The following is a 27,598-nucleotide window of genomic DNA, read 5'->3' as shown; positions in this document are numbered from 1 at the left end:
AAACGGGGGAAAGGCTGAATGCTTTCTTTCTAAAATCAAGAATAAGAAAAAGGTGTACACTATTACCACTTCTATTAAGTACAGTTAAGAAACACTGCAAAATCAGGCAAGAGAAAGAAATAAAAAAGATATATATAGGGAAAAAAGAAGTCAAATTATTATTGTTATTATTTATTTTAAAGAGAATAAAACTAAACAAAATAAAACAGAATAAAGCCAATCAAAACAAAACAGAGAAAGTGATACAGGACTTCAGACCAAGATAATAGGAAATCAACAATAGCTACCATAATGCCTCTTGTTAATATCAAAATAGCTGCCCATACCATCTGACATGATAAAGTCAAGCAAAATAGAACAGAACAAAACTGATCAAAACAAAACAATGAAAGAAATACAGGACTTCAAAACAAAATAATAGGAAATAAACAATAAACAATAAATAATAGGAAATAAACAAAACAATAGGAAATAACAATAAACAAAAGATAAAGAAACTACCATAATATATCTTGTTATCTTCAAAACAGCTGCCCATGCCATCAGATATAGTAAAATCAAACAAAACAAACAGAATAAAACCAATCCAAAACCAACAAAAATGATACAAGACTTTAAAACAAGATAATAGGGAATTAACAATGGATACATTGTACCAACTGTAATTTCCTTCTGAAGGATAACCTTCATAAGGAAATCCCTCATAGTTGCTGTATTTCATATTGTTATCTTCTAAACAGATGCTCATACTACTGGCTTTAGACCTGGAAGTCAATCAAACATTAAACACTATAAGAATGAAATTTTTTAAAAATTTATTTACTTGAGTAGCTATCATCTCAGCCTGTGTTTCTCCAGGTCAGCAGGCTGCTTGCAAGAGGGTAAGGGGAGACCTTGGCTCTTCCTGCTCTCCCAGCCCATGCTGGCCAGTTTACAGGAAGGGGTTATCTTCTTGTTTCTCCTCCTGGCCTGCATGGCTGCCACTGGCTCACAGGAAGGGTCTGGTTTCTTGTTTCTTCTCCTGGCCTATATGGCTTCTGCTTGCCCAAATTATTACATGATCCTCTATATACAGGATCAAAATCCACCAAAAGACTCCTATAATTAATAACCAAATTGAGTAATGTAGTAGGATATGAAATCAACACATAACAATTAACCTACCAATAAAGAAATTAGGAGGATATTACCATTCACAATAGCATCAAAAAATTAAATACTTAAGAAGTAATCCAACCAAGGAAGTGAAAGACCTCTACAATGATAACTACGGTGCTCTGAAAAAGGATGTTGAAGAGAACATCATAATTGAAACATCCTTCTTCCTTGATCAGAAGTGCCAATACTGTCCACTTCTGGAATGGACTTCCGAAACTGACATATACATCTAGTGCAATCTCTGCCAAAATACCAACAGTATTCATCACAGAATTAGAGAAAACATCCTAAAATGTATATGGAACTGGAAGAGATCCAGAATAGCAAAAGCAATTCTGAGCAACAATAGCAAAGCAGGAGATATCACAATCCCAGACTTCAAGTTGTATTACAAAGCCATAGTGATAAAAACAGCACAGTACTGGCACAAAAACAGACATGTGCATCAGAGGAATAGAATAAAAGATAAAGAAACAACCCAAGACACATTCAGCTATCCCATCTTTGACAACGTAGCCAAAAACTGGACAAGAAACAGCCTCTTTAGCAAATGGGGCTGGGAAAACCATCTACATACATGCAAAAGATTAAAACTAAACCCATATTTCTCACCATATATGAAACTAAAATCAAAATGGTTCGGATATCTAAATATTAAAACAAAAACTTAATTTGTTAGAAAATGAAACAGGTAAAAGTCTTAAAGTCATAGACATAGGCAAAGATTTTGTGAACACAACCTCAATTACATAATAAATAATCTCAAGAATTGGTAAAGGGGATTATATCAAATTAAAAAGCTTCTGCACAGCAAAGGAAAGAGTGAAGAGACAACCCTACAGAATGAGACAAAATCACCAGCCACTCCCTTTACAAAGGAATAATATATAGAACATATAAAGAATGTTAAAAATTAGACTTTTCAAAGTAAAAGACCCAATCAAAAAATGGGCAACAGAAAGAGACATTTCACAGAAGAAATACAAATACGTGAAATAATGTTTTAGAGAAATGCAAATTCAAACAATGCTGAGATTTCATTTTACTCCAGAAAGAATGCATACTGTCAAGAAATCAAATAATAACACTTGCTCTTAAGACTGCAGTGAAAAAGGAACCCTTTTACATCACTGGCAGGAATGTAAACTAGTAAAACCTTTATGGAAATCAGTAGAGAGGTCACTTAAAAAACTAAAACTAAAAATCCTATATTTCCCCAAAATGTTAAAGACATCATATTACAGTGACATGTACACATGTTTACAGTGGTGCTACTCATAATAGCTAAGTCTTGGAAGTAGCCTATTATGTTCACCAACAGACAAATGGATAAAGAAAATGTGTTACTTAAGCACAATAAAGTACTACTCTGCTATGAAGAAGGGTAAATTTGAGTCATTTGGATGAACATGGATATATCTTGGGATCATATTAAGTGAAATAAATCAGACACAAGAAGTTAAATACTGCATGTTTTCTTTTATATGAGAATCCCAAAATATAAATATATCAAAGAGAAAAATAAAAGATGGATGATATTGGGGCTGGGGATTTAGCTCAGCGGCATAAGTGCCTGCCTTGCAAGCAGGCAGTCGTGAGTTCGATCCCTGGTACCGATAAAAATGAAAAAGACAAAAAAAAAAAAAGATGGATGATAGGAAACAAGGAGATAGATTTTTTGCAAATGAGGAGGCACCAAGAGACAGAGGGAGAGAGGAAGGAGAAGGGGACCTAAAAAGAATTAAAATGTGTTATGTAGTCGTACCTACTCCCCATAATGAAGGCAGCCATTGTATAGTGCAAAGAGATACTAATAAAAATTAAAAACTTAAAAAATCCTTAGTGAAGATTAGGGTAGCATCAGGCCACTGTAAGCTTTGTTCTTCCAAAGGATGAGAGCAGGGCTTCTTCACCAATATACACAGAGCACCTTTTGAAACTGCTGGATGTGTGTGCACTAATCTGACTTATCAACTATGTATAGAAGTGCACTTACCATATAGTAAGGTCAACCTTTTTAGGGTACCAAAGTATACATTTTAAATTAAATGTATTAAATTAAATTAAATGTATTTTAATTTATCCTTAAAATTAGAAATATAGGGTAGCCCTATACAATTCCAAAGCATTCCCTCACGTCTTATCTTTAACTCACACCTTCTGCCCACACTTTATCACTAGTAATTGCTGAGTATTCTTCCCTCTGCTTTTGTCTTTTTGAGAACTTCATGCAGATGGATTCACATTCTAATGTAGCATCTTGAGACTAGGTGCTTCTACTCTGTGTAATGCCTTTGAAATTCATCCAGTTTCTGTGCATGTCAACAATGCTTCTGTTTCCTATTGGATGGATCCCATTTTGTGATCGGACTACAGTTTGGTTATTTATTCACTTCTTGAGGGATAGTTGGTGGTTTCCTATTTAGAGTGATTATAAATAGGGGAGTTATAGGCATTTGTATTCAGGTTTTTATCCAGATATAAATTCTTCTTTCTCTAGAATCCATATCCAAAATTGGAACTCCTGGGCCATATGCTAATGGTGTACTTCAGTTTGTTTTCAGAGTGGCAGTAGCATTTTCCAATGTTTAAGAATTGCTGTATATCCTCATCAGCACATTTTAAAAGCCATTCTGATGGGTATTTAATGGTAGGTAGCTATTGTGCCTTTAGTTATAATTACCTAATGGATAATGATGATAAACATCTTTTCATGTGTTTGCCATTGGCATATTCTCCTTGCTGAAGTGTTTGTCTGTTTTTAAAGGTGGTTTGTTTTCTTAAGTTTTGAAGATTCCTTATATATTCTGTACAGAAGTTCAAATATATTGAATATGTGATCCATAATTATTTTCATCCAGTTAGTAGATTGTTTACTCCTTCTCTTACATGTTTCCTGTAGAGAAAAGATTTTTATTTTTTGTAAAGTGCAATTAACCAATATTTTCTCTGACTTTGACTTTGGTGTCAAAGTCACTTAACTGCAGTCATGAAAATTTTTTTCCTAAAAGTTTCATGTTTTACTCTTTTCCTTTAGATCTACGATCCATTTGGAGCGAGGTTTTTAAAATAAAATGTGACATGTAGGTTTAGGTTGAGTCTTTTTTCACGCCTTGCAGTTGTTCCAACACCATTTATTAAACAGTTTCCTTTCTTCTTTGAATAGTTTTTGCACTTCTGTCAAAAATCATTTGGAGCCAGGTGCAGTGGTGCATGTTTATAATCCCAGCATTTAGGAGGCTGAGGCAAGAGGACTGCTGTGACTTCCAAGCCATCCTGGGCTACAAAGTAAGTTAAAGGCCAGCCTAACCTGCATAGCAAGACACTGTCTCAAAAAGACCAAAAAAAAAAAAAAATCATTTGGCCATTTTTCTGTGAGTGTATTTCTGGAATCACTTTTCGGCATTGCTGACCTGTGTCTACCCTTTCACAAAGGAATACTGTCTTACTGTATTAAAATAAGAAAGTTGATCCCCCCAATTTTCCCCTACATTCTCCATAAATGCTTTATTCTAATTCCTCTGACTTTTCATATAATTTTAAAATCACTTCATCTGATATATCCATGGTGAGATTTCAGTCAGCATTGCATTAAAGGTAGAAATCAATTATAGGAGAATTGATATCATCACTATATTTAGTCTTCCAAGTCATGAGCCAAGTATAATTTTCTACTTATTCACATACTCTTTAATCACTTTCATCATTTTTAAAATAACTTTCAGCCTATTGTCCTTTCAGTTGTATACCTAATCTTTTGTATAGAGCTGTTCTACACAAGTTAACCTTTCTATTGCTAACTGTATATTGCTATGATACAGAAGCAAAAAATGATTTTTGTGTTGCCCTTAGTGACTGTTAATCCTGATATGCCAACTTCACTGAATTAAGAAACCCACAACAGATTAGCAGAGCAGGCTCGTGGATGCGCCTGGGTGGGTCACAGAAGCGTGGCCTTGTGCACTACGCATGGTCCCTGCCCTGTCCTCTGGTACTGTGTTCTGCTGCTCTGTTCCCTGGCTGCCATGAATGGCACTGCTTTGCTCTGATGTTTTACTCTTTTACCCTGAGGTTTTTGCCTTGGAGCCAGTTTACTGCAAACTGACATTTCCCAAACTCAAAGGTAAATTAAACCTTTCTTTAAGTTTTTTTTTTTAATTTAAAGTTTTTACCAGTACATGTTTACATAATCTCCTTTAAATCTGAATATCAGGACTGTATTATGTCTGCCTCAGAAAACCTGCAGCCTGAAACCTTGCTAAGGAGACTGTTTATTAGTTGAAGAAATTATTTTATAATTTCCTGGGATTTCCAATGTAAAAAATCATGCCACCTGTGAGTAAAGACAGTTTTTTGTTTTTGTTTGTGTTTTTGTTTTTCACCCCCAGTCTATGCTTTTCCTTTTCTTGTCCTACTGCATTGGTTAAGGCATCCACTGAGACACTGAATAGAAATTATGAGAAGAGACATTTTTTTCTTTATTCCTGTTCTTAGGAAAAAAGCAAACTTTTAACAAAAATATGATATTAGCTGTGGGTTCTTAAAAGAGAAAAAGTGTGTGTGTGTGTTCATGTGTGCAATGTGTGGTTCTTTAAAGTTTAAAGTAAAACCTCAGTTATGGCCTTGCTTTATTTTTCTTCTCCTCTGTAATGGTCTGAATGTTTTTTGGCTCCCTCCCTACTCTACATTCCTGTGTTGAAACATAGTTACCAACGCGATAGCATTAAGAAGGATGGCCCAAAGGACTTTGATTTTGGACTTTTCAGCCTCAAAGAATTCTGAAAAATTGATTTCAGTTCAGAAGCTACTCGGTTTACGGTAATTTGTTATTGCAATTTGAATAGACTAACACATCTTCCATCAAGGTTTAATGTGGTTTCTGTCTAAATTCAATTAATTTCAAACTGTGCAATGCTATTGTTTGAATGTCCCATTAAAACTTATGTTGAAGTTTAATCTTCATTGTGAGGTAAGACCAGGTAGGACCTTTAAAAGGTGACTGATTAGGCAGAGTACTCATGAAAAGATCAGTTCAATCATGGATAAATGGATTAGCTTGGGAGTAGGCCTGTTATAAAAGCCAGCCTGGCCCCCCAGTCTCTTTTGTTTTTTTTGGTACTGGGGATCGAACTCATGATCTCGCGCTTGCCATGCAGGCGCTTATGCCACTGAGCTAAATCCCCAGCCCATACACATTCCTCTTGCCACATGCTTTCCTGCACTACACTGGGACTCTGCAGAGTTTCCATGGGCAGGAAGGCCTTTGCTGATGTGGCCCCTCATCAGTCCTGGATCCTCCAGCCTCTACAACCATGAGCATAATAAACCTTTATTCTTTATAAATTTTCCACTCTCTGGTAGAAAACAGACCAAGACACATGGTTAATAATTAAACAAAAACTTCAATGGTATTTGTAATGTTACAAATTCAATAAAATTTAACCCACCAGTGTGTAATGATTGTTCTCAGGAAACAGCTCAGGAATGCATTAAACAAAAGGCAAGACGTTTGCTGGCATTGTCATCTAATGGTCATTAATTGTGCCTGATGTTAACAGCATAACTAGTTCAGAAGTTTAGGGAGACAGCATAGGATGAGGGAGTGACTTCAGTCTGGCCAAGCACATAATCATTTTCTTTTGCCTCAATACATTATTGAAGTATCAGTCTGTGTCGCAATTAGGGTTGAAGGAGTCTTATGCTAAGGCCTACGTGTCTTGCTGACCAAAATCATTCTCCTTTTCTGGGTGTGTAATTGAGAAAAAAAATTTTTGAATTATGGTGTCAGCTAACTCCCCATCTGCAGGAGTGTTGCTAGGAGCAGAAACAACACAGCAATATAAAGCCTGTAAGTAAGGTCCAGATGATACTGTCTGAAATCCTGATTCTAGCTGTTTCTGTACCCAAGTACCATTTCTGAACCCCTAAGCTATAAATTCTATATCTTACTTCTTATCATTCTGGCTTAAATGTGTTTAAACTGGATTTTCTGGCACTTCCAATTAGAAGAGCCCTAAATTATAGAAGGAAAGAGAGTCATGGGTATTCTCTTCATCAAATACTCCTGCCCTACCTGCATAAAAGAAAAGTTGGTAAATGTTGGAGCAAGGTCTTCTGGACGTGGAGGCCAAGGACAAGGGATTTTGAGGCAGGAAAAGGTAGGAGAGCAGTCGGGCTGGTAACCTCTTAGTTACATCGTGCTCATTAGTGGCAGTCACCAGTTATAATCAGAATTGAATAATGTCTATGCCATTACTCACTGACCTTCTATCTTTTCAGTGCTTTTCAAACACAATGGTATCCTGAAGTGTGGCACTCGATGCCATATGGCTCTGTGCTGCTTGTTCTCCATCAGCCTTCTACCCTTCTTTGTCCTGCTCTGTGTGCAGGAAGGCTGATCCAGGGATCCATGTCCTCTGATCTGGCTGTGTTTACTCAAGGAGAGGCACTAAGTGTGAACCTGTGAATGTCACGGGGAGAGGGATGGTTGGGGTTCTCTCCCTCTGTCTGCCTCTCCAGACTCCTGGAAATGGCTGTGGTCCTCAGTGGCCACACAGGTCCTGTCACTTGGTCCTTCTGCAGCAGCTTCAGCCCTCAATGGACTGTAGTAGCATTATCCCCCTTCTTTTGCTTGTTCAGGCCCAGGGGAGCTAATAGCAACTCTTGCTGGTTCTCTTAACCCTGCCTAACTCTCTAAACAGTTCCTTGATTAAATTCTGCTCAGTGAAACCCTTTCAAATGAGTGTACCATCTGCTTCCTGCCTGGTCCCTAGCTGACACGGGCCTGTAAGCACTTCTTACCCTCAGTCACAGCACAGCCAGTCACCATGAGCTCTTTGCTGTTTACTAAGGGTGCTTCACATGTTTTTGCTTTTATGCCCTTGTTCACACAATGCCTCCTTTTTGGAAAACATTTTGCCACAAAGCCTCGTTAAAATGCCACCTCTTCTGGAGATGGGAGAGAATACAGGGATGGAGAAAGAAAGGGAGAAGGGATGGAAGAGGAAATAAAAATGGATTAAGATAGAGATAGATTAATACATGTAGGTATATGCATATGTTTTAAATAAGTATCACAAACATGTACTAATAAAAATAATTTCTTAAAAAGCAAAACAAAACAAAACAGATGCTATTTTCTGCAGAAAGCCTTCCCAAGCTGAGTCTGCAGAGACTCATTCCCAAGGTGGACCCTACTGAGCTTTATTTATGTCCCCATTATCACTCTAAGTTCTGTGGCTTCCTTGTTGTCCCTCACCCCAAGATGGAGGCAGAAGTGCAGTCTGCTCACATGTGTACCCTCCTCCAACTCCTAGCTCAAAGCGTGTCACACTGTAGGTGTCTGACACCTGCTGCACTCTTTTGAACCAGGAAGGCATTATGAATACTATTTAGTGGAGCATGAAACCCAGCCTCTGCTGTAACTCTGGACTCATAGGTTTGGTCTCCTTTGACAGTGGCTGGGGTGCTGCGTGCACGACAATCTCAAGCTTCTGAGGCCTCTGGAATCTGAGGAGCCTTCTGGGTTCAGCTGAAGATGACACTGGATGGGACCCAGTCATTAGAGCAAGTATCCCATTAGCTCAGAGGCCGCCATGTTGTTGAGTGAATCTTTCAGTTAAGAACACTCCTTCACAGGTGTGTAAGTCACACAAGTGTCGTCCAGTTATTTCCTGACATACATATCCATGGCTTATGAGTTTTAAAATCTCCCATTTTTTACCTGTGGTTGACTCATTTAACTCTAACTTTCTCCTGTAAAAATGGTCCATATCTTAGAATTTCAAAGGTGATGCTACCTATCAACTTGTTTTATATATTCTCATGAAATACTTCCCTCTTCGTGTGATCACATTTCACTTACTTCTCAGTAAGATTTAGCTTCTAGCCACATGCACCTGCAGTTTGGAGAAACCCTGGAGTCTGGTGCTTAGAGAACACAACTTTTCCTCATGTTGAACACCTGATGTTCTGGGTCAGTGCCTTCTACAATAGTCAGTTTCACAATTGCTATAAAAATATCTTCTTGGTTCTTTGCACATCTTTAGGCAACCTTCTCTCTGCTTATAAACAAAACCTGACCCTCTTTCCTGCAAGACAAATCAAAATCAGATTGACCTGGGAGAATGTGGCTGGTCATCCAGGATTTTCTAGACGTTCCACAAGTGCACAATTTCCACACTGATAAATGTACAACCTTCAGAATCTGAGTCTGAATAACTGCGACTCTGACTTTTCAGCTTGTTCCTTACCTCTTTTTAGAAATCTTATATCACTTTGAACTCCATTCTCCATGATTGCTAAGCATGCAGCCTGCCTGCCAACTGTATATTTATTGTATACCCTTCTCTTCCTAATTTGAGTGGAACCATAATTCCTACATCTTCTCCACTCCTAGAACCTTTATTTTCTCCACTGCAGAAACCTTTATTTTTGTCTTCAAACGTCTAAGACATGTCTAAGAATTTTGTGATATTGTACTTCTTAAAGTGAAGACAGCTCCCATGTTGAAAGGCTGGGTCAGGAATTTCAGTCTATAAATACTTCTAATAATACTGTAAGTGCTTATCTCAATCCTCACTGGAAGAAGGCACAGACAGGCCAGCTCTTTGGGTTATCATTTGTGAAAGGAAAGAACACTTGTGTGTGGAATATGAAACATGTCATACAAGCACTAAATGAAGCCCAGATGCCTTTCCACTGAGGATGAAAGTAGGTCCCAAGAAAATATACAAAGATGACACCATAGGCCAATGCCTGCAAAGAATAACATTGTGCCTACCATCCAAATTTTACCACCCAAACTTTAAAAAATGCCAAGTCCGCTATGTTTTCTTTCTGGGAAACAGTCACAGACATTTATAAGGTACTTTATGATTTTATAAAGTATTTCCACATATATCAGCTCACTGGATGACAACAACAGATTAGATTTAAGGCCAAGAAATGAATGTGAATATATCCAAAATAACCATCCCAGATCAAGAAGTCAAACATGGCAAGGATAATGTTTCCACAGCAATACTTGGGAATTCTGTTTATTTTTAGAATCTTATGGTTTCTGGAGCCCTCCCATCTCCCTTTTTTAGACTGTCTGCATGGCCACAGATGTTCTCTTGGGCATGGTAAGAGGAGAGAACAGAAACAGAATCTAAGCCAGAGTCATAGCAGGATACCCCAGGTAGTGAGATCTGCCAACTCTTTCTCCTACTGCATGAAGGATACAGTAACTCCATCCCAGCTCACTGATGAGCACCACTTCACATTTAACTTCAGGGTGCTAGATCTCAGGTGCAGTAAGGCCAGAGTTCTGTGGTTATTGACTTTGAAGTTAAAAAAGCAACCAGGCCTTATTCAACCACTTCCACTTAAATAAAAGTAGACATAAATGTCTATTTTTTCCAAAATAACCAAGCTAATTGAAAATTACTAGAAAATACAAATGTTCAATCAAAGTGTCAAAGCAGTTACAGAGGAGACCTGATTCCCAGATTCCTTGTTCTCTGAACTGGCCAAAAGATCTTGAATCTCCATAGCCTAGTGGAATCTCCATAGCCTGGTGAAACCTCAGGAAATTCTCCAAGCACAAGAAACAAATTCATAGAAAGGAAGCAGAAATAAAAAGCTTGTTACATTTCCTGGTGGACAATTAACTTCTACTAATAAAAAAGAACAAATCTATCTTCAGAGTCATGTGTGTGCACGTGTGTCTGGAGATTGAACTCAAGCCCACACGGAGCTACATCCCCAGGCCTTTGTATTCTTTATTTTTAGACACGGTCTCACTAAATTCCTCAGAACATGCTTGAACTTACAATTCTCCTGCCTCAGCCTCTTAGAGCATTGTGATTACAGAGCCATGATTTATCATCCCTGGATGCTTCAGAGTTGTTAGTGGCTAAACCTAGTGTTTATGCAGGCAGTCACTCAAAGTCTCCTGGAATGGGTAGCACAGACAGGTAAACTAACTCCTTATCACAGAAATAATCTCCAAATAGAGACAGAAATGGGAAGAATAAGGACAGAAGAGGCAAAGGATAACAGAGGGGGAAACCTTGAAATATGCTAAAAGTGTAGGAGTTGCTATATATCTTACTTGCAAAACCTCTACTATCCACAGTTGATTCAGTTCTAATCTATAGCCCAACTACCGGAATCCAAAGATATGCTACTTTTTCTAATTGGTTCAAAGAATTCTCTGGAGATCAGCTCTTCCTTAGGGAAGAGAGATGTCTTTCTTTCTGGAAACTTCAGGGCCAGGGTGAGTTCACACCAAAATGGCTCAAGAACTGTTCATAACCAGACTTGGTATTTTCCTGGGACCCTCCTCTTGACTGGGAATTAAATATATTCGGGATGACTGAGACTTAGATAAAAGTAGTATTCTGTGGCCTCTAAAAACACATACAATTGTATGGGTAATTAGAGGGTCCATGCAACAGGCCCATCAAGAATTTGTGTCTTGTGTTTAGGGGTGTTAAATAGCTGACATATTAATGTTTTTGGTTGCATCATTGAACACAACTGTTTGCAGTCTCACTGTTTGAATGTCCACTTTGTATTCTTTGATACTGTGATTTGAGCAACTATCTCTAAGATGATAATATGTAATCTATTAACTGGTAATTTCTTACTGTTTTTTTTTTTTTTGTAGTTCTGTATTACTTGTACCCTTACACCGCTTTGTTTTGTTTTGTGTTTTTCTCTTTTCCCTTTTAAATAAAATTAAAAAAAAAAGAAAGAATTTGTGTTTTTTATGTCTCTGAAGAGAGTTCTGTAATGAGTCAAAATATTTTGGGACATCTTTTAGGAAGTAAGTGCAAGGCTAGATGCCAGATAGGACTACATTCTTACCCTCAGGAACCTAAGGTGAGAAGGAGTAGTATGAAAACGTTACAGTATTGCTATGGATCAATGTAAATTTGCTTGCCACTGGAGTAGTGCTGGCAGGTGAAATCTTTAGGAAATGACTGGGTCATTAGGAAGATTCATGACTTTCTCCCCAGCACAGGTTGCTCTTGTAAGACTGGATTATTAACTATAGGAACAAGTTGTTACAAAGCAAAGTAGTCTGTTATAGAGTTTTGTCTCCTTTACATGTACTTGTGTGTCTTTCTGCTTTCCACCATTCAATGAAGGAGCACGAGGCCCTCACTGGCACACTTTCAGAGTTTCCATTCTCCAGAGTCATAAGCTCAGATAAACCTCTTTCTTCATAAATAAGCCAATCTTAACTGTTTCATTATAGCAACAAAATATGGACTAAGATAAATAGAAGTTTCATACAATACTAAAACTGGACAAGTGAGGATAGACTTCTTTGCTCCTATCATCTCTACTCTCTGGACTTGATCTTTCTAATCTTTAAGCCTGAAGATCCTACCACGTCATTCAAGCTATGGCCTTTTCTAGAAACTCGTTCCCAATTCCAGCGTTCTTTTTTAAGATCCAAGATATGTTGTAGCTTTCCTGTAGCACTTTCCCTACTTAAGCTAATGTTAGGGATATTTGTGCATGTACAGCTGCCAACAAATGGCAAAGACAAAACACAGACTCTGCCTCTGCCGCTCTTGCCAGTAGCATCTACATTTGCTCAATTTAAATGGAGTTCCTAATTGATTGCTAAATGAATAGATTTTCCTAGCAACAGACAATACTTTTCATCTAAGATGCCAATTCTGTTTGATGAATGGTTGCCTAGAGCATAGTTAGCAGGATTCTGAGGCCATGACAGAGCTTATTAGTAAAGACTGCTGTAATAAATTCATAATATCTTCCACAGGGGAGGACTGGGGGTAGTGGTACGAATGCTGATTTGTGAACATAAGTTAAGGGCTATAAGAACACAGAGGAGGAAGATCACCTCTGATTGTACAGAGAAGTCTTTAGGTTCCACTAAAATATGTATGTATCAGGAAAAGAAAAACTTGCAGAAATATTCTAATAGTAAATATACCGAGGTTCCATGAGATCGATACAAGTTACCTTTGGCTTCTACAACTACAAGCATTGTTCAAAGTGCAGCTTCCAGACTGCTGCAGTGTGTATACATTTTTTTTTTTTTTTTGGCAGACTCTGGTTATGATAGAAGTGGGCATTAGATACAAGTTTCAAAATGGGTGGGAAAGGACTAGATGAAACATCTGAACAAAAGCATTATACAGCTTGTGCTAGGAAAGCAACCACCAGAGAAGCTCAACTAAAATATAAAGTCCAAAGTTGGGCAAAGTGGAACATACCTGTAATCCCAGCACTCTGGGAGGCTGAGGGCTGCAAGTTTCAGCACAGCCTAGGCAACTCTCAAAATAAAAAGTAAGTAAAGGGCTGGAAATGCAGTTTGATGTGAAGGTCCTGGGTTCAAAACCCAGCATCACAGAAATAAACAAATTAATAAATAAAAGAAATAGAGGTTAAGTGCAAATAGAAAGTTTAGGTAAGAAAAAGGACTCATTACTATGGAACACCCTAAGTCAAGAGGCAGGGTAAGGAAGAGTCTTGAGAAAGAGGAAGGATGGTGGGGAAGGATATACCTTTTTGCCTTGTAGCAAAAATGAAATCTGCAAGAATGCTTTTTACTACCAAATTACCTGTACCAAGAGTTTCTGGGAATGAAGAAACCTTACTTAATGATTAATAATCTGAGCTTTGGAATTAGGACACTCCCTAGTACAAATCCTATTTCTGTACTAGGTTTATATGACCTGAGTCTTTTAAGTTTCAGTTACAGTATGGGACAGGATAAATAAATTCCCATTGCAAAATGGGAAACTTCCTAACTCATTCATTGTGCTGGGATCAAATGGGAAATAAATGTGCATAAAACTCATAGGAAGCTCTCAATACAGTTAGTATCAGGCTAGGTTAGCCACAGAGACAGCACTTTTAAAGGGAGAACATTTTCTCAATGTCTCTTAATTTAGGAAATGTTACATGAAACCTCTAAAGGAGCTGAGTGGCTTAGAAAACAATTAAACACAGGTGAAACCCACAGAAACTGAGCAAAATCAGTTTTTTCCAGGAATGGAAATTACGGAGATTAGGATTCCTGTAGCTAGGCACCTGTGGTGATGGTGCAATTTTGTATTGCTGACTTTATTTTTTATTGTTATAAGAAGTCAGATAACTCTTAAGCAATACAGCACAAGCAGAGAGATAATTTAATTGTAAAATCTCACCTAAGCTTTCTCCCCTAAGGATCTTCCTGTTGGTTGAACGAGTGCTGTGGTTTTAACCATATGCGTGCTGAACCCAAATAGTTTCCTCATATTACTTAGGTGCAGCCCTTCTCCGGGGTTGTTTCTGAGCCAAAGTTCCAGTCCCAAAGGCTAAAATTTTGTTTCAACATGCAGACTTAGCAGAAGTCACATGATTTTGATATCAAGATCCTTGCTAGACATTTGGAGATCTGCCCTGGTGAGTGATGTGTTTCTGAACCTAGGGAATCTGAGATTAAGAAGGGGCCCAGCAACCAAGTGCTCAGGTTGAACAGCAGGCCTAGTGGAGACCCTTTCAGTGCTCCTTACGGTCTGCAGTGGTGGTGAATGATGTTGGGTGTCACATCTTGACTATGAGGGAACCACTGCCTGGACCTCACGCAACTGGGGCATGACTCAGGAGAGGAACCACGCAGGACATGGTGTATGAAACATCTGTGACCTAGTACAAACGCCAGCCCTCTCAGGAAGTAAAGGAGTATTTGCTGGACAGGAAATATCCTACCTGTAGTAATGGAACTAGCAGTCAGAAGATATTTTCCAAAATAAGGTAGCAACATTTCTGGCAAGGCATGAGTCACAGAAACACTTCCTGCTCATTAACAGAGGTGTTACTGTGGAGTGTGCTAATCATAACAGAGCCCTCTTTGTTGTAGTTTAAGGCTGTTCGTTCAACAAGTATAACGAATTAACTCCTTCTAAAACTACTGTCTAGCTGAACTACAGCTTCAAAGTGAATTATGGTCTTCACTAGTGCCTTCTATTAGATGTATGTTTAATATCCAAAACAGGAAAAGACACTTAAAAATATTGGCCACTTTAACAGACACTGCACGGGGGGCTTAAATGGGCCACTCAATTTAATCTAAAATGAGAGCATTTTCTTCAAGCATGCTTGAGTCCTCACACTGTAAGAGACCCCAAATCTCCAGCAACACAGGAGATTTGCAGTTCCTCAGGCGAACACAGCTGTCCTGGCACCTGGCCAGTGCGTCACTGACACTCCATGACAATTATTTTCAGTCTCAGCTCTGCTAAAGGTAATCACAATGTCTCACAAATAATTAACTTGGAAAGATCTCACTCTCTCCATAAGCCTTCAGAGCTCACACACGCATTCACATGCTCTCCAGCAGCGGATTCCTAATCCTACTTGTTTATGCCTTGTCTGACTTAACTCATCTGAGGTATTTTATGAGCTCCACCACATCTGGGATCAGCACACAAACATCTGCAATATACAGCATCTTTACTGAAGTTCTCTTTATTTCTTCCACCACTCTATTTATTTTTTATTACCATTTTTTCAGGTCTCACACATGCTAGGCAAGAGATGAAACCCTCATACATGCCAGGCAAGTGCTCTACCACTGAGATACATTGTTCAGCTCATGGTGCTCAAATTTTTGCCAGGTAGAACTTTGAGTCTGCAGTTATACTAAATAAAACACTTAGATTAAGCAATATTCAAGGAGACATTTAATATATATCAACCATTAGCAATTTATATTCAAAGTCCTTCCAACATGTTGCATGTATAATGCATGTATGTGTGTATCTATATATGTACATATATAATTACATGTACCTTGTGTGTTTATATATATACATTTGCACACATCAACTCTACTATGCATAATATAGTATGAAACATCATTTTTAAAGTTAATTTTATAATTTTGTGTTTAGATAATTCAGTCTGAGGTCAATTCGGTAGACTTAGGTATACATCTTGCATAAAACCACCCCAAATCAGAGTATTTTCAGTGACTCTTCTGATCTAGTAAAATTTAGTTTCAATATAAAACAAAGCACAAACATTCAAAACCCAATTTTCTCAATTCAATATATGGAGTGTACACCAAGCCAACTAAAGAACTCCTCTATGGCATTTAAACAGATACATGTGACTGACAGGTAGTCAGATACACAGGTATAAGTGGACAGGGAAGGTTTAAGCAATACATTATAGATACATACACAAGTACATATATACTATAAATACATATATACATATGTTATTTAGTCATGCATAAAGTGACTTACACAATTCTTTATTATCAACTTTAAAATTTCTAGAAAATATGAAACCAATTTGTAGTAATCATTACTTTGCTAATAATGCTGTTTTGTCTATGACTTCTATGGATTAAATATACCAATACAAATTATATATATATATATATATATATATATATATATATATATATATGAACAAGTTAGCAATTTTGGGTTGTTTTTAGTTGCTTTCAAAGTTATATGTATCTAAAGTTATATTCTTCATTAAAAGTCCCTATTACCTATGACAACTATGTCATTTTTGTATTCGTCACATCAAATTGATTGTTCTATATTGTAAAAATGACTGATTTTTAAGATACAGGAATTAGGCCATTTCTATTATTTTAAAGAAAAGTTTTGAAAAACATTATTTTTTGTGATTTGGAATATTTTGTGCTTCAAGAATATGTTAAGTTAGAAATATATAAAATCCAAAAACACATTTTAGGCCTTTTAGTACCCTTGTAATAAATGAACCTACACTGACATAGAACATTACCTTGATAATGGCCCCATGTACAATTTATATTATTGTTTCTAAGTCACAGAACAGCTAATTCCACATCAAGGTCATTTCTTCTCCATTTAAGACTCTACCCAGCCCCCTTGACTCCCTATAGAAGAGTTCCTCTGGCTCCTACCAGTGAACCAAGGAAAGACTGTATGGAGGCAAAGGTTCTTAAAACTAGAAGTGACCTCCAAGATTGTCTAAACCTGGGTCAGCTAGTACACAGTACACATGCCTCTACACCTTGATCCTAAGTCCTTGGCAGATCTCAGTCATCAATTTCAGAACTTTTTTTCCAATTACTTCTCAGCAAACATTGTGCCACACAGTCTACAACCCATAAATGGGATTTGGCACATGCATGGGATTCCTTTTGCTCTGGCAGTTAATCTAGACCTCTTATTTTCTGATTAAAAGACAACATAGCCCCAAAGAGTATAAGTATCACATACACTTTTTTTCTTATAGCTTTTTAAGAGTCAGTTGCATTAAAGTCTCATTTTGTTTTTAATTTCCTGGCGAGTGTAATGGGAAAGGCCTCAAGGGTCTATAATGTAGTTGCGGAAGATGGACATGCTTTGATATATATGTAGATGAATTAAGTGTTAATCTATGTTATTTATGTAGATCAGAGTGGGCTAAAGGAAGCAGAGAAGAATTTATGGAGGAAATAAATCATCAAGGATCATATCTTAGTAACTCAGACCTATGTGATCTGATTATCTGATTTATAAAAGGTCACTTTGACAGCAGTCTCAACTCTTAACTGTTACAGGAGTTTGAAAGAAGCTTCAGTGCATATTTTAGTTCTGTGAATTGTATCCTATATGGCAGAAGAAAAACTATTACTTTAGATGGCAATATGTGATTTCCTTAAGGATCTCCAGAGAGGATTACCAGGGTGGGTTCCAAATGCCACAAAACCCAGAGCTAGAGAAAGATCACAAACAAACACAGGAGAAAGTATAAAGATGATAAGATGTAGCCTCCCCATCTGAACAACCACCAAAGAGCTCAGAAGCTACTTCCCTGTAGAGATCCCAGTGGAAGTGTGACCTTGGCAGATTTCCAACTTCTGGCCTCCAGAACCAGGAGGGAATGAATTTCTGTTGTTTTTATTCCATCCAGTTTGTGTTAACTTGCCATAGCTATCACAGGAAATGAACACAACCCTTAATCCTTAATGAGTTAATGAAGACCAATCCACTGACGCCTGTCATGCCTCCATGATCTAATTACCTTCTGAAACCCCCAGTTATGAATACAGAAGGCTTTGGGGGAACATCTAAATATAAACCATAACAAATGATTTCCAGAACCACTTCAGAAAATGGCAAGAACTATGAGATAAGTGTGTCAAAATAAGCAAGAATATTTCGAAGGGAGTCAGTGGGCCCTGTTTTTTACTGTAATGAAGTTTTTAAAAAATTTAAACATTTCATCCTATTTTTTTCAATGCGTAATATGTTTATAATCATTTGTTAGGTCTCAGACCTAAAACAACCCCACAGAGCACAATGACATCTTAAGATTAAACACTGTATATATAATTCCTTCCTCTCGATCTGGCCTTCTGGCCAAAACAAGATTGACAGCAAATCTGAGTGCCATGGCCTACGCCCAATAATATCAAAAGGAGAAGCATTCATTAAACAACCTCCCTCCTTGAGCCACGACCTGTTGTTTTATTTTAAATTTTTATCAAGTGCATATGTGTAGTACTTAATGTTCATATTCCTTGTGTGGGGATGGTACATGTAGCTGACACGTCTTAAGTCCTTTTTCATTCCCTTTTCCTCCTCTGCCTTACCCCCTCCCTCCATTTCTTGATCTTAGAGAACAATCTATCTCCACTTTCTATTTTCTACCTTTTCTTTTGCTCTTTATTTTTACTCTGGTTTCTCATTGACACTGGACACTGATTTAGATTCCATTATGATTAAGGTCTCTGTCGGAACACTTACCACCTGGAAGGAACAAGGGACAAAGTTTCTGAGATGTCAACGTTCCAAAGTAACTCCTAAGTGCAATGTTAGTATGTATACACATCATGCAAACAAAAGGACTGGACAATCAGGGCTGGAGATTTAGCTCAGCACAAGCTCCTGCCTGGCAGGAATGAGATTGTAAGTTCTGTTCAGGTTCCAAAAAAAACAACAACAACAAAACAAAACAATAATCATCATAGTTCTCTGACCCCCACAGGTAATTTTTGTTTTGTTGTGTTTTACTTTGCTTTATTTTAATTTTTAAAATTTTGATTAGTAATGTCTGCAGTACTTAATAATTGCATTTATTTTTTTTAAATTTTATTTAAGGAGAAAAAGAAAAAAAAACAGAAAAAGGGGTACAAGTTATACAGAAATTAGGAAAAATAAACAGTGGGAAATCACTAGTTAATAGATTACATATTGTCATCTTAGATATAGTTGTTCAAGTTACAAAATTAAAGCATATAAAGTGGACAGTGAGAATGCAAACAGTTCTGTTCAATAATCCAACAAAACTCAGTAATATGGTTATCTATCTTATACACTTAAATATACATGCAGTTATATCCTTGAGAGCACTTTCTTTTCCTCTCTTTTTTACAATGACAATTATACATTTTGGGTTTTATTACTCCCACAGTTCTTATTACTTTTTTTTGAAGAGAATAAAACCAAATGTGACATAACAAAACAGAGTCAGTTAAATCAAAAGGATGGACATAACACATAATGTAAAAACAGAATTTAAGGTGATCAACATTGGTTACCATTATGCCTCTTGCTATCTTAAAAAGAATTGCTTATATCATCAGTTATAATAAAATTGAACAAAACAGTAAAGAACAAAACCAATAAAACCAAAACATTGGAGACATTACAGGACTTCAAAAGAAGATAATAGTCAAACCAGAATGGGCGTCATAGTGAATCTTATTGTCTTCACAGTTTTGCCTATACCCTCAAACTTGGTACTATCAAACAAAACAGAATAGAGGAAAGTCAGTCAAAAGAAGATGGTGAGAGCAATACAGGGTTTCAAATCAAGTTAATAGGAAATCAAAGTGGGTTACTATAATATATCCTGCTATTTTTTTAATTTATTTTTCCCTTAACTAAAAAGATAGAAATAAAAAAGTAAATAATAAAAAAAGGAGCTAGAGATAAAAGAGGACATAACAACAAAACAGCACAGGTCAGAACATAACCATTTAAGCAAAATAGTGTTTCACCACAAGATATCCCGACATAAAAGTAGTTACCATAGTGTCTCTTTCCTTGAAATCTTTGAGTATAACTTTATATACTGTAGCATCAAACATATCAAGACAATGTAAAACCATTCAAGAGAATGACAGTATCACAGGGTATTTAGAACCAACTAACAGAAAATGAACAATGGTTTCTGTATAATCTCCTTGCCTATAAAAGTTTTTGTTTATATTATCACATATAATAAAATCCAATAAGATACAACATGTTAAGGCTAATGGAGACAGAAGAACAAAAGCTTGATGGGACTTCAAAACAAGATGATACTAAATCAGCACTAGCTATTGTGATGTGTTGTTTTTTCCAAAATAGCTGTTCCTACCATCCAACCTTCTCTGCATCATTTCTTTTGAGCTCTTTTTCTGTCATGAGTTGTCAGTTTGTTTTCTTCATTTCGCTTTCTGCTCCATTCATTGTGGCCCTTCTGCCACTGTTTCTGGAATCTTGGTATTTTTCTCTTTTGGAATATCCTGCAGTATTCTCTGTAGAGTTGAATTGGTGGTTGCAAATTCCCCTAGTTCCTCTTTATCCTGGAAGCACCTTGTTTCTCCATTAATTTCTAGGGACATTTGTGCAGGATATATCAATCTTGGCTGGAGGTTATTGTCTTTCAAAGCTTGAATTATTTCCCCCCATGCTCTTCGGATTTGATGGTTTGTGGCGAGAAGTCTGCTGTAATTCTGATGGGTGTTCCCTTGTAAGTGATCTGTTTCTTGTCTCTGATGGCTTTTAATATTCTGTTCCTATACTGGATTTCTGGTATTTTGATTATTATATGCCTGGGTGTAGTTCTGTTTGGGTTGTAGGTGGCTGGGGTCCTGTACACCTCACGCATCTGAGTATCTTTACCTTTTACTAAATTAGGGAAATTCTCCTGGGTTATTTCTGTGAATAGCATTTGTAGTTCATTTGTTTGTGTCCCTACTTCTTCTTTTATGTTCTTAATTCTTAAGTTATAGACCCTCTTATCATCTTCTAGCCTTTGTATTATTGCTGTTTGTTTCCTTATTTTTACAAAGTTTTTCATTTCATGCTCCCACATTACAAATCTGTCCTCCAGTTCTGATAATCTATCCTTAGTTTCTTTCAAGCTGTTATGCCAGTTTTCAAAAGAGTTTTTAGTTTCCTGGTAATCACTTTGAACCTGCTTCCCGTATTCTATGTTTTCTCTATTTTCTCCATCAGACAATTCTCCCCTTTTTTCTGTTCTTCCATTCCACCATCTATTTTTTCTTGGGCGGTGCTTAGCATTTCTCTAACTATTCTACTTATATCTTGCTTTACTTCATTAAATACTTCACTTTTGAACTCGTCTATGAGGCTCCGGAGATATCACTTTATGTCTATTGGTGCCATGTCTGATATTGCATGCTTTCAGTCCTCATTCTCCTTTGTATTTACCTTTCCTGGATCACTGTCCTCAGGATTGGGGACCGAGGACCCTTTCTTGTTGCCTCTTCTTCTCATATTTTTTATTCCTTCCATACAGGTGTATATAGGAGGCCCAGTTTCTTTCTTTGTGGGTTACAGTTTGTTTGAATCCGCCAGCTAGGTGTTCCCACCCACTGCAGTGTACTAAGGAGACACAGACCTGGCCAGCGTATGTTGGGCCCACCCCTCCAGGTCAACCTATTGAAGGATTCACTGGTAGGGTGCACCACCAGGTGCTGGGACCTGGTTTGGGCTAGCCTACTGGGTCTTAGTCCACAGCTTCACCCAGGTCAGGTACTCTCCATCAATCCCGCTTGAGAAGGGAATATGTGACTAAAGTCACTGCAGCGTCCTGTTCCAGCTAGTCTTCCCAGTCCCAGAATGTCCTCTGTTGGAGCCTCCCAGTCTATGGAAGGGTCCCCGTTCCTCTCACTTACTGAAGGTCAATGCAGGGCTCCTCGCCAGTTCTGCTCTCAATTCGGTTCGCCAAGTCCCGCTCTCAGAGCTTTCATGTCTCTGTCCCTGCCGTGCCAATTCAGACACAGCAGTGGTGGTGGGAAATTCAAATCACGGTTTCCAGAGGCGTGAGTTCCAGCTTAGGCACTGAGATTTTATCTGTTCCGGTTATAGCATCGGGATTGCATTTCCAGTTGGTTTCTCTCAGCTTAGTTCGTTCCTGGGTCAGCATGGTATATCTCCTCTTGCTTAGGACTCCCCACACCGCACCATTCCTGGATTCTAAGCTGGCTATCTCAGAGAGCCTCCATAGCTGCTATCTATCCGCCATGTTCTTCTGGAAGAATAATTGCATTTATTGTGGAGGGCTAGTACCAGTGCATAACACATCTTAATCTATTTTACTTCATCTCTCCTCCCTCCATTTGTCCCCTTTCCATTTGAAAAGTCACTGTGTAATTTGATCATCCCTTGTGTGTGGGATAAAAAGCAAGGGAGTGTAAGAGGGAGAAAGTAGGAGGAGACAAATGGAGTAAGAGGTGTACACAACAGTGGGGTGGATCAAGTCCAAGATCCAGGCAAGGGGAAGAGCAATCAGCTAGCTAAGCAGCCTGTAGTGGGAGCTGAAGGTACAGGATTGATGAGCAAGCTTGCAGTGCCCAGCAAGCTAACCCTCAGGGTGTAGTGGGATCTGGCTAGTGGACAAGGCAGTGATGATTTCTAATTGGATAAGAAGACCCAGAAGGAGAGGAACATGGTATATTCTACTGTGGACAAGTTGAAGTTAAGAAGCCTTCAGGGTATTTGGTGCCTAGCACACCTTTGTTGGATTCCTGAATGATGAAAATGTTAGTTCCTGTAGGTATCATCCTAATTACTGCTGAGCCAACGACAGGGAAGATAGGGCTGGACCTGGAACCACAGCTTGGGCTGGTCCATGCTTAGGAGTTTTACAGACTGACATAGAAGCACACAGATGGAGAAAGCAGTCATCAAGTCTCCAATGAACACTGCCAGGTATATGCAACAGAGCCTTAGGGCAAGAGACACAGGTTGAGCCAAAGTATTATTAAAAACATGAAAGACTTTTTCTGATGTGAGATAATGAATTGGAATCTATCAGTGATTGTTTCTTTCATACTTCAAAGGAAATTATTTCAAATAAGGAAGCATCTAAGCTCCATTGCATAAAATACCTACTACCTTTTTCGAGAGGTCCCTAAATCTGAAACCATGGATTTAAAAAATGACTAGAATAACATATAAGCAATTAGAAGGTGAGGCTGTAAGCTGTAGGTAAGATGAGGACATAAGTCACTTCCCAACATTTACACATTATAAAATCATTGTTGGTAACTTGGGTCAGAATGCTCACAGAATTTTCACACTCAAGAAATTCTGCTTGAACAGAAACCCCTACCCCCAAACAAAAACAACAACAAAACATTTCTGCCCCTCAAGATTTTTGCCTGCTAAGTGAATTGAGAGTTAGGCTTCAGAGCACAAAGCAAAATGATTCTTTTCATTTCAATTTAAAAAAAAGATTGTCGTAGAGGCTGTGGTGGCTTAGACAGAATGTGTCATCAAAATACTTGCATCATCCTGGGTTCTAAATTACTGGACATGAAGCAGAAGAAAGAGATACAGCAGCAGACTCTGATTTCATAAAATAATTTCCTAATAATCCAGTGAGTCAGGTTGACCTTAAAATAACACTTATTGGGCACTTATTTTATGCCAACCACAGAATTAGGCATGTTCACATTATCTTAACCAACCCTAATAACAAATATTCCCATTTTCTGAATGAGGATGCTAGAGAATAAACAATTTATCTAGATAGTAGAGCCTGGAAGTGCCAGAATTCAGGACTCCAGACTGTAGGCATTGTGCTTCATCCACTACACTACAGAAACAGGGACACCTGTAAGAATTATAACGCAAGCAATAAAAATGATCCTTATAGTATTTCAGGACAGTTTCTTTAGTGAAAATGCAAGATATTATTTTCAGGATCTTGTAGGGCTTCACAGAAATTAATAATGATGGTAATCTAACTATTTGATCTCTTTACCTTGTGAATAAGAATTTGAGAAATGTTTAGCTCATTGCATCTTCTGGTCCATAAAAAACTCCACTTGCATTTTCCCTTCATACGCTATATTTTGGAAAACCAGAAACTTTAGGCAGGCTCATTAAAAAAAAAAAAACTTTGCCCTTCATTTTAATTACTAAAATATTTTATAGTCAGAGCTGCTGAATGTTAGCAGGGACTAAACATCTCAATGGCTGTGATCAGAAGACAACATTTCACCAAGGTATTTAATAAATTTAACCTTTTTTTTTTTTTTCTTTTTTTAAGATCCACATGTTGGGAAGCCCAAAAAGAGGCTACATTAAAAAATTGTTTTTGCAATTTTTCTAGACCAATTAAGGCAGTTATAAAAAATCCCTTTCTATCATGACTTTAGCAAGGGCTTGTGAATATTTGGTGCCAGTATAAGCTGGGATTTCACTGCTTATTAAACAAGAGGGCCAGTGCAGACTACAGGAAAGAGGTATGATTCTTTTTACTCAGGCCCAGAATGTGCCAATGAAAACAGCAAAGAGTGGGCTGCGATGGATGTCTTGGGATGGTCTGGGCTTAAGATTTCTCGGAGGCACTGAGGGACTTCCTTGTGTTGTGGTTTGGAGGAACAAATGTGCAGCAACACTTTAGCCAGGCACTTACAAATTTTAAACGTAGGATTTCCTTTATGAAGAAAACAAAACAAACAAACAAAAAGTCAAAACTGTGTCAGGCTCCTGTAGCTCATTTACATTATAGGTGGGGAAAGGCACACCTGAGACCAAAGGCCATGAGGTCCCTCCAGCCCTTGAATGTATTTACGCAAGTTGTTCCAAATGCCAGAAAACAGCTGCTCAAAGTTCTTTCCAAAACAGCCTCTAATGAGTGGGTACACTGTCCAGTGGTGCCCAGAACTTGGTCAACAGGTGAGTTTCTCTGAAGAATACAGGGCTGAAAAATCAGGACCAGTGCCCTACCACAGGAAATTGGGAGGGAGGCACATGCCTAAGGCCATTTCACAAAAGACACAAGGATTTAATAATTAATACTGGACTTACCACTTGGAAGACAAACAAAGTCATTGCTTCTTTGGGCTGAAAGGAAATCAAACTACTCTATGTGGGCTCTGTTATTTCTATGTGGCGGGGTAGGATAAACCTTCCCTAAAAATGCCCCAAAACATTTGGCACTTCCTCAAGGAAAAAGTCAACCCTTGTTTCTCTACTCCTTTCCTCCCACAAGAATGTCCTCAGCTAAGGCAATTACAGGATGTTATTTATTTACTAGAAACCTGACTGTCCGTTGCATAAAGTTCTTAAGGAGTCAATTAGACCACAAGAATCCCACTAACTGCCAAATAATTTTCTTTTGGTGGGGAGAGCATTGCAAGGAGAACAGGCAATGCCAAATATTTCCGGATTCGGAAGCAGCAGCTGGAAAGCAAAGTGCAGGAGACCTGGAGGGGGACAGGCTGTTCCCCAACAACCCCTTTCCAGCTGCATTTCAGAAACAAGAGGTGGCGCCTGCCAAGGAATCCACTTTCCCCAGAGGGTGCACCAGCCTTCCCTCTGGAGTGACCTCACCTGTGTAAGCTCTTAGGACAAGGAGAAATGGCTCCAACTCCAAAGACATCTTGCTTGAAGCTCAATTTAGAAAACAGGTAACCTTGGCCGAAATTCACACTCTAACTATGAACAACACCTACCAACTGAGCAATGGCTCAGGCATCCACCTAACCCAGTGATGTCAGGAGTGAACCACTTAAATGCATCCTTGTTTAAAAACAAGTAAAAATGGCTTACAATTATTTTTAATAGAGGAACACGTGGAGAGCAAGGTAGCCCAGGAAGGTAGGGGGTGCTGACTTCTCGTCCCTTTGAACCTCCGGAGGGCCACAGCTGCGCACATCTGCACATCCCTGATCTCCAGCAGGAATCTGGCAGTTTAGCGGACTCCAGGTAGAGGCAGCAGGCGCTTGCCCACAGGAAGGGGGCTCTCCACTCATGGCCCTGGGCGAGGGGCAGCAACATGTCCGGGCTTTCTGGCTGAGGGGCTCCGCCATCCCGGAGGCCAAGGTGGTTCTGCCCGTGCGACCAGTAACTGCAATTCATACCGCTGTCACACCACTTTCTGAACCGTGGTTCAGAGGGAAAAAGGGGGAGAAATGAAGGAACACGTAGCGTTGAATAAAAAATTAAACCCTGTTTGGTTACAAAGGATCACCTCCGAGAGAGCCACTTGGTTCCTTTTCCAGCTCCCAAGCCTCTTGGATCATGAGGGGTAAAGCAGGCACAGACCGCTCACGGAGAAATCACATGGGAGTCCCCGCGGAGCTTTGTTCTCCGCGGGGGAGTTCCCGAGGAAACCCTCCGCGTGGGGTCCGAGCCCAAAGCCAGGGCGCGCCGCGCCGTGTCCACCCGCGCTCCCGCACGCCCCGCACGCGGCCTGGGCGCTGAGCGCGCGTGAGTGTGCGCGCGTCGCCCACCCGCAGCGCTGCTCACCTAGCACCACCGCGGTCACGGTGGAGAGCAGCAGCCAGTTGTTCTTCACGAAGCGCTTCCAGTCGTACCCCTTCTTCGCCGGCTTCCCCATGGCTGGCTCTGGAGGTCCGAGCCGCGGCCGCAGCTATTGTGCGCGGGGCTCTGCCGTGCGCGGGGCTCGGGCAGCTCAGAGGCGCGGAGGCGGCGGGATGCGGATGCACTAGGGGGAGGGTGCGTGCCGGGCGCCGCCGCCGCGGCCGCTGTCACTGTCACCGCCGCCTCAGGGACCGCGCACCCCACCCGCCACCAGCTAGCGCGGTGGTTTTGCCTGGCCGCGCCCGGCTCCTCCTGCTGCAGCGTTCGGTGGCGCCCCCGCCAACCAGCCGGGAAGGAGGGAGGAGCGGCGGGCCGGGGCGGCGGTGGGTGCGCGCGGGGCGCTGGGGGTCCCGGCGGGGTGGGCGTGGGAGGGCGTCGGGCGCTGCGGACGGGGCTGCGGCGGCCTCTGCGGGAACCACGCGTCCCGCCCCACAGCCTTCGGCAGGAGTGAGGCTTACTACCGCCCGGCGCGCCGGGTCTGGGATTTAAGGTTTCCCGCAGGCTCCAGTCCAGAGGGGGCGGAGCCACCGCGCCTCCCTCCCAGGCAGAGCCGCCGTCCCGCTCTGGCGAGCTGGGAGAGGTTTCGGGGTGAGGGAAGCGGGTCCCTCGCTCCTCTGCGCAGAGGCTGTGATTTCCACATCCACGAAAGCCCGAAGGCTCTAGGAGAAAGACGAGAACTCTGGAGGCAGAACAGGATTTTGGGAACACAGCATGGGGGCCCTGATTCCCCTACAGGTTTTGTTCCCCTTAAGTCGCGGGAGCTGAGGCTCCAACAGGATTTGCCTGTGAACGCAGGCTTGGAAGTGCTCCCAGAAAATGGGAGGATGGTCCCTCTCACAACTTTACTTCCGCTCCGGGTGATTCGC

The 27,598-nt window shown here is 39.7% G+C and overlaps 1 protein-coding gene across 1 annotated transcript in view; it reads right to left on the bottom strand.

Annotated features, from left to right (window-relative positions):
• Positions 1–27,170, bottom strand: part of Slc1a1 (solute carrier family 1 member 1) — a 100,063-nt gene extending 72,893 nt beyond the window's left edge. The window contains exon 1 of the mRNA XM_003472191.5: positions 26,658–27,170. Within this exon, the coding sequence (XP_003472239.1) occupies positions 26,658–26,748 (91 nt within the window). The 5' untranslated portion in view covers positions 26,749–27,170. The remainder of the gene's footprint in view (positions 1–26,657) is intronic.
• Positions 27,171–27,598: the final 428 nt, after the last annotated feature.

This window comes from Cavia porcellus, unplaced genomic scaffold, assembly GCF_034190915.1.
Source record: "Cavia porcellus strain 051 isolate PalLab524CR breed Dunkin Hartley unplaced genomic scaffold, mCavPor4.1 scaffold_1, whole genome shotgun sequence".
Classification (NCBI taxonomy): domain Eukaryota; kingdom Metazoa; phylum Chordata; class Mammalia; order Rodentia; family Caviidae; genus Cavia; species Cavia porcellus.
The sequence above is the reverse complement of the archived record's forward strand: the minus strand, read 5'-3'. Positions and strand labels throughout refer to the sequence as shown.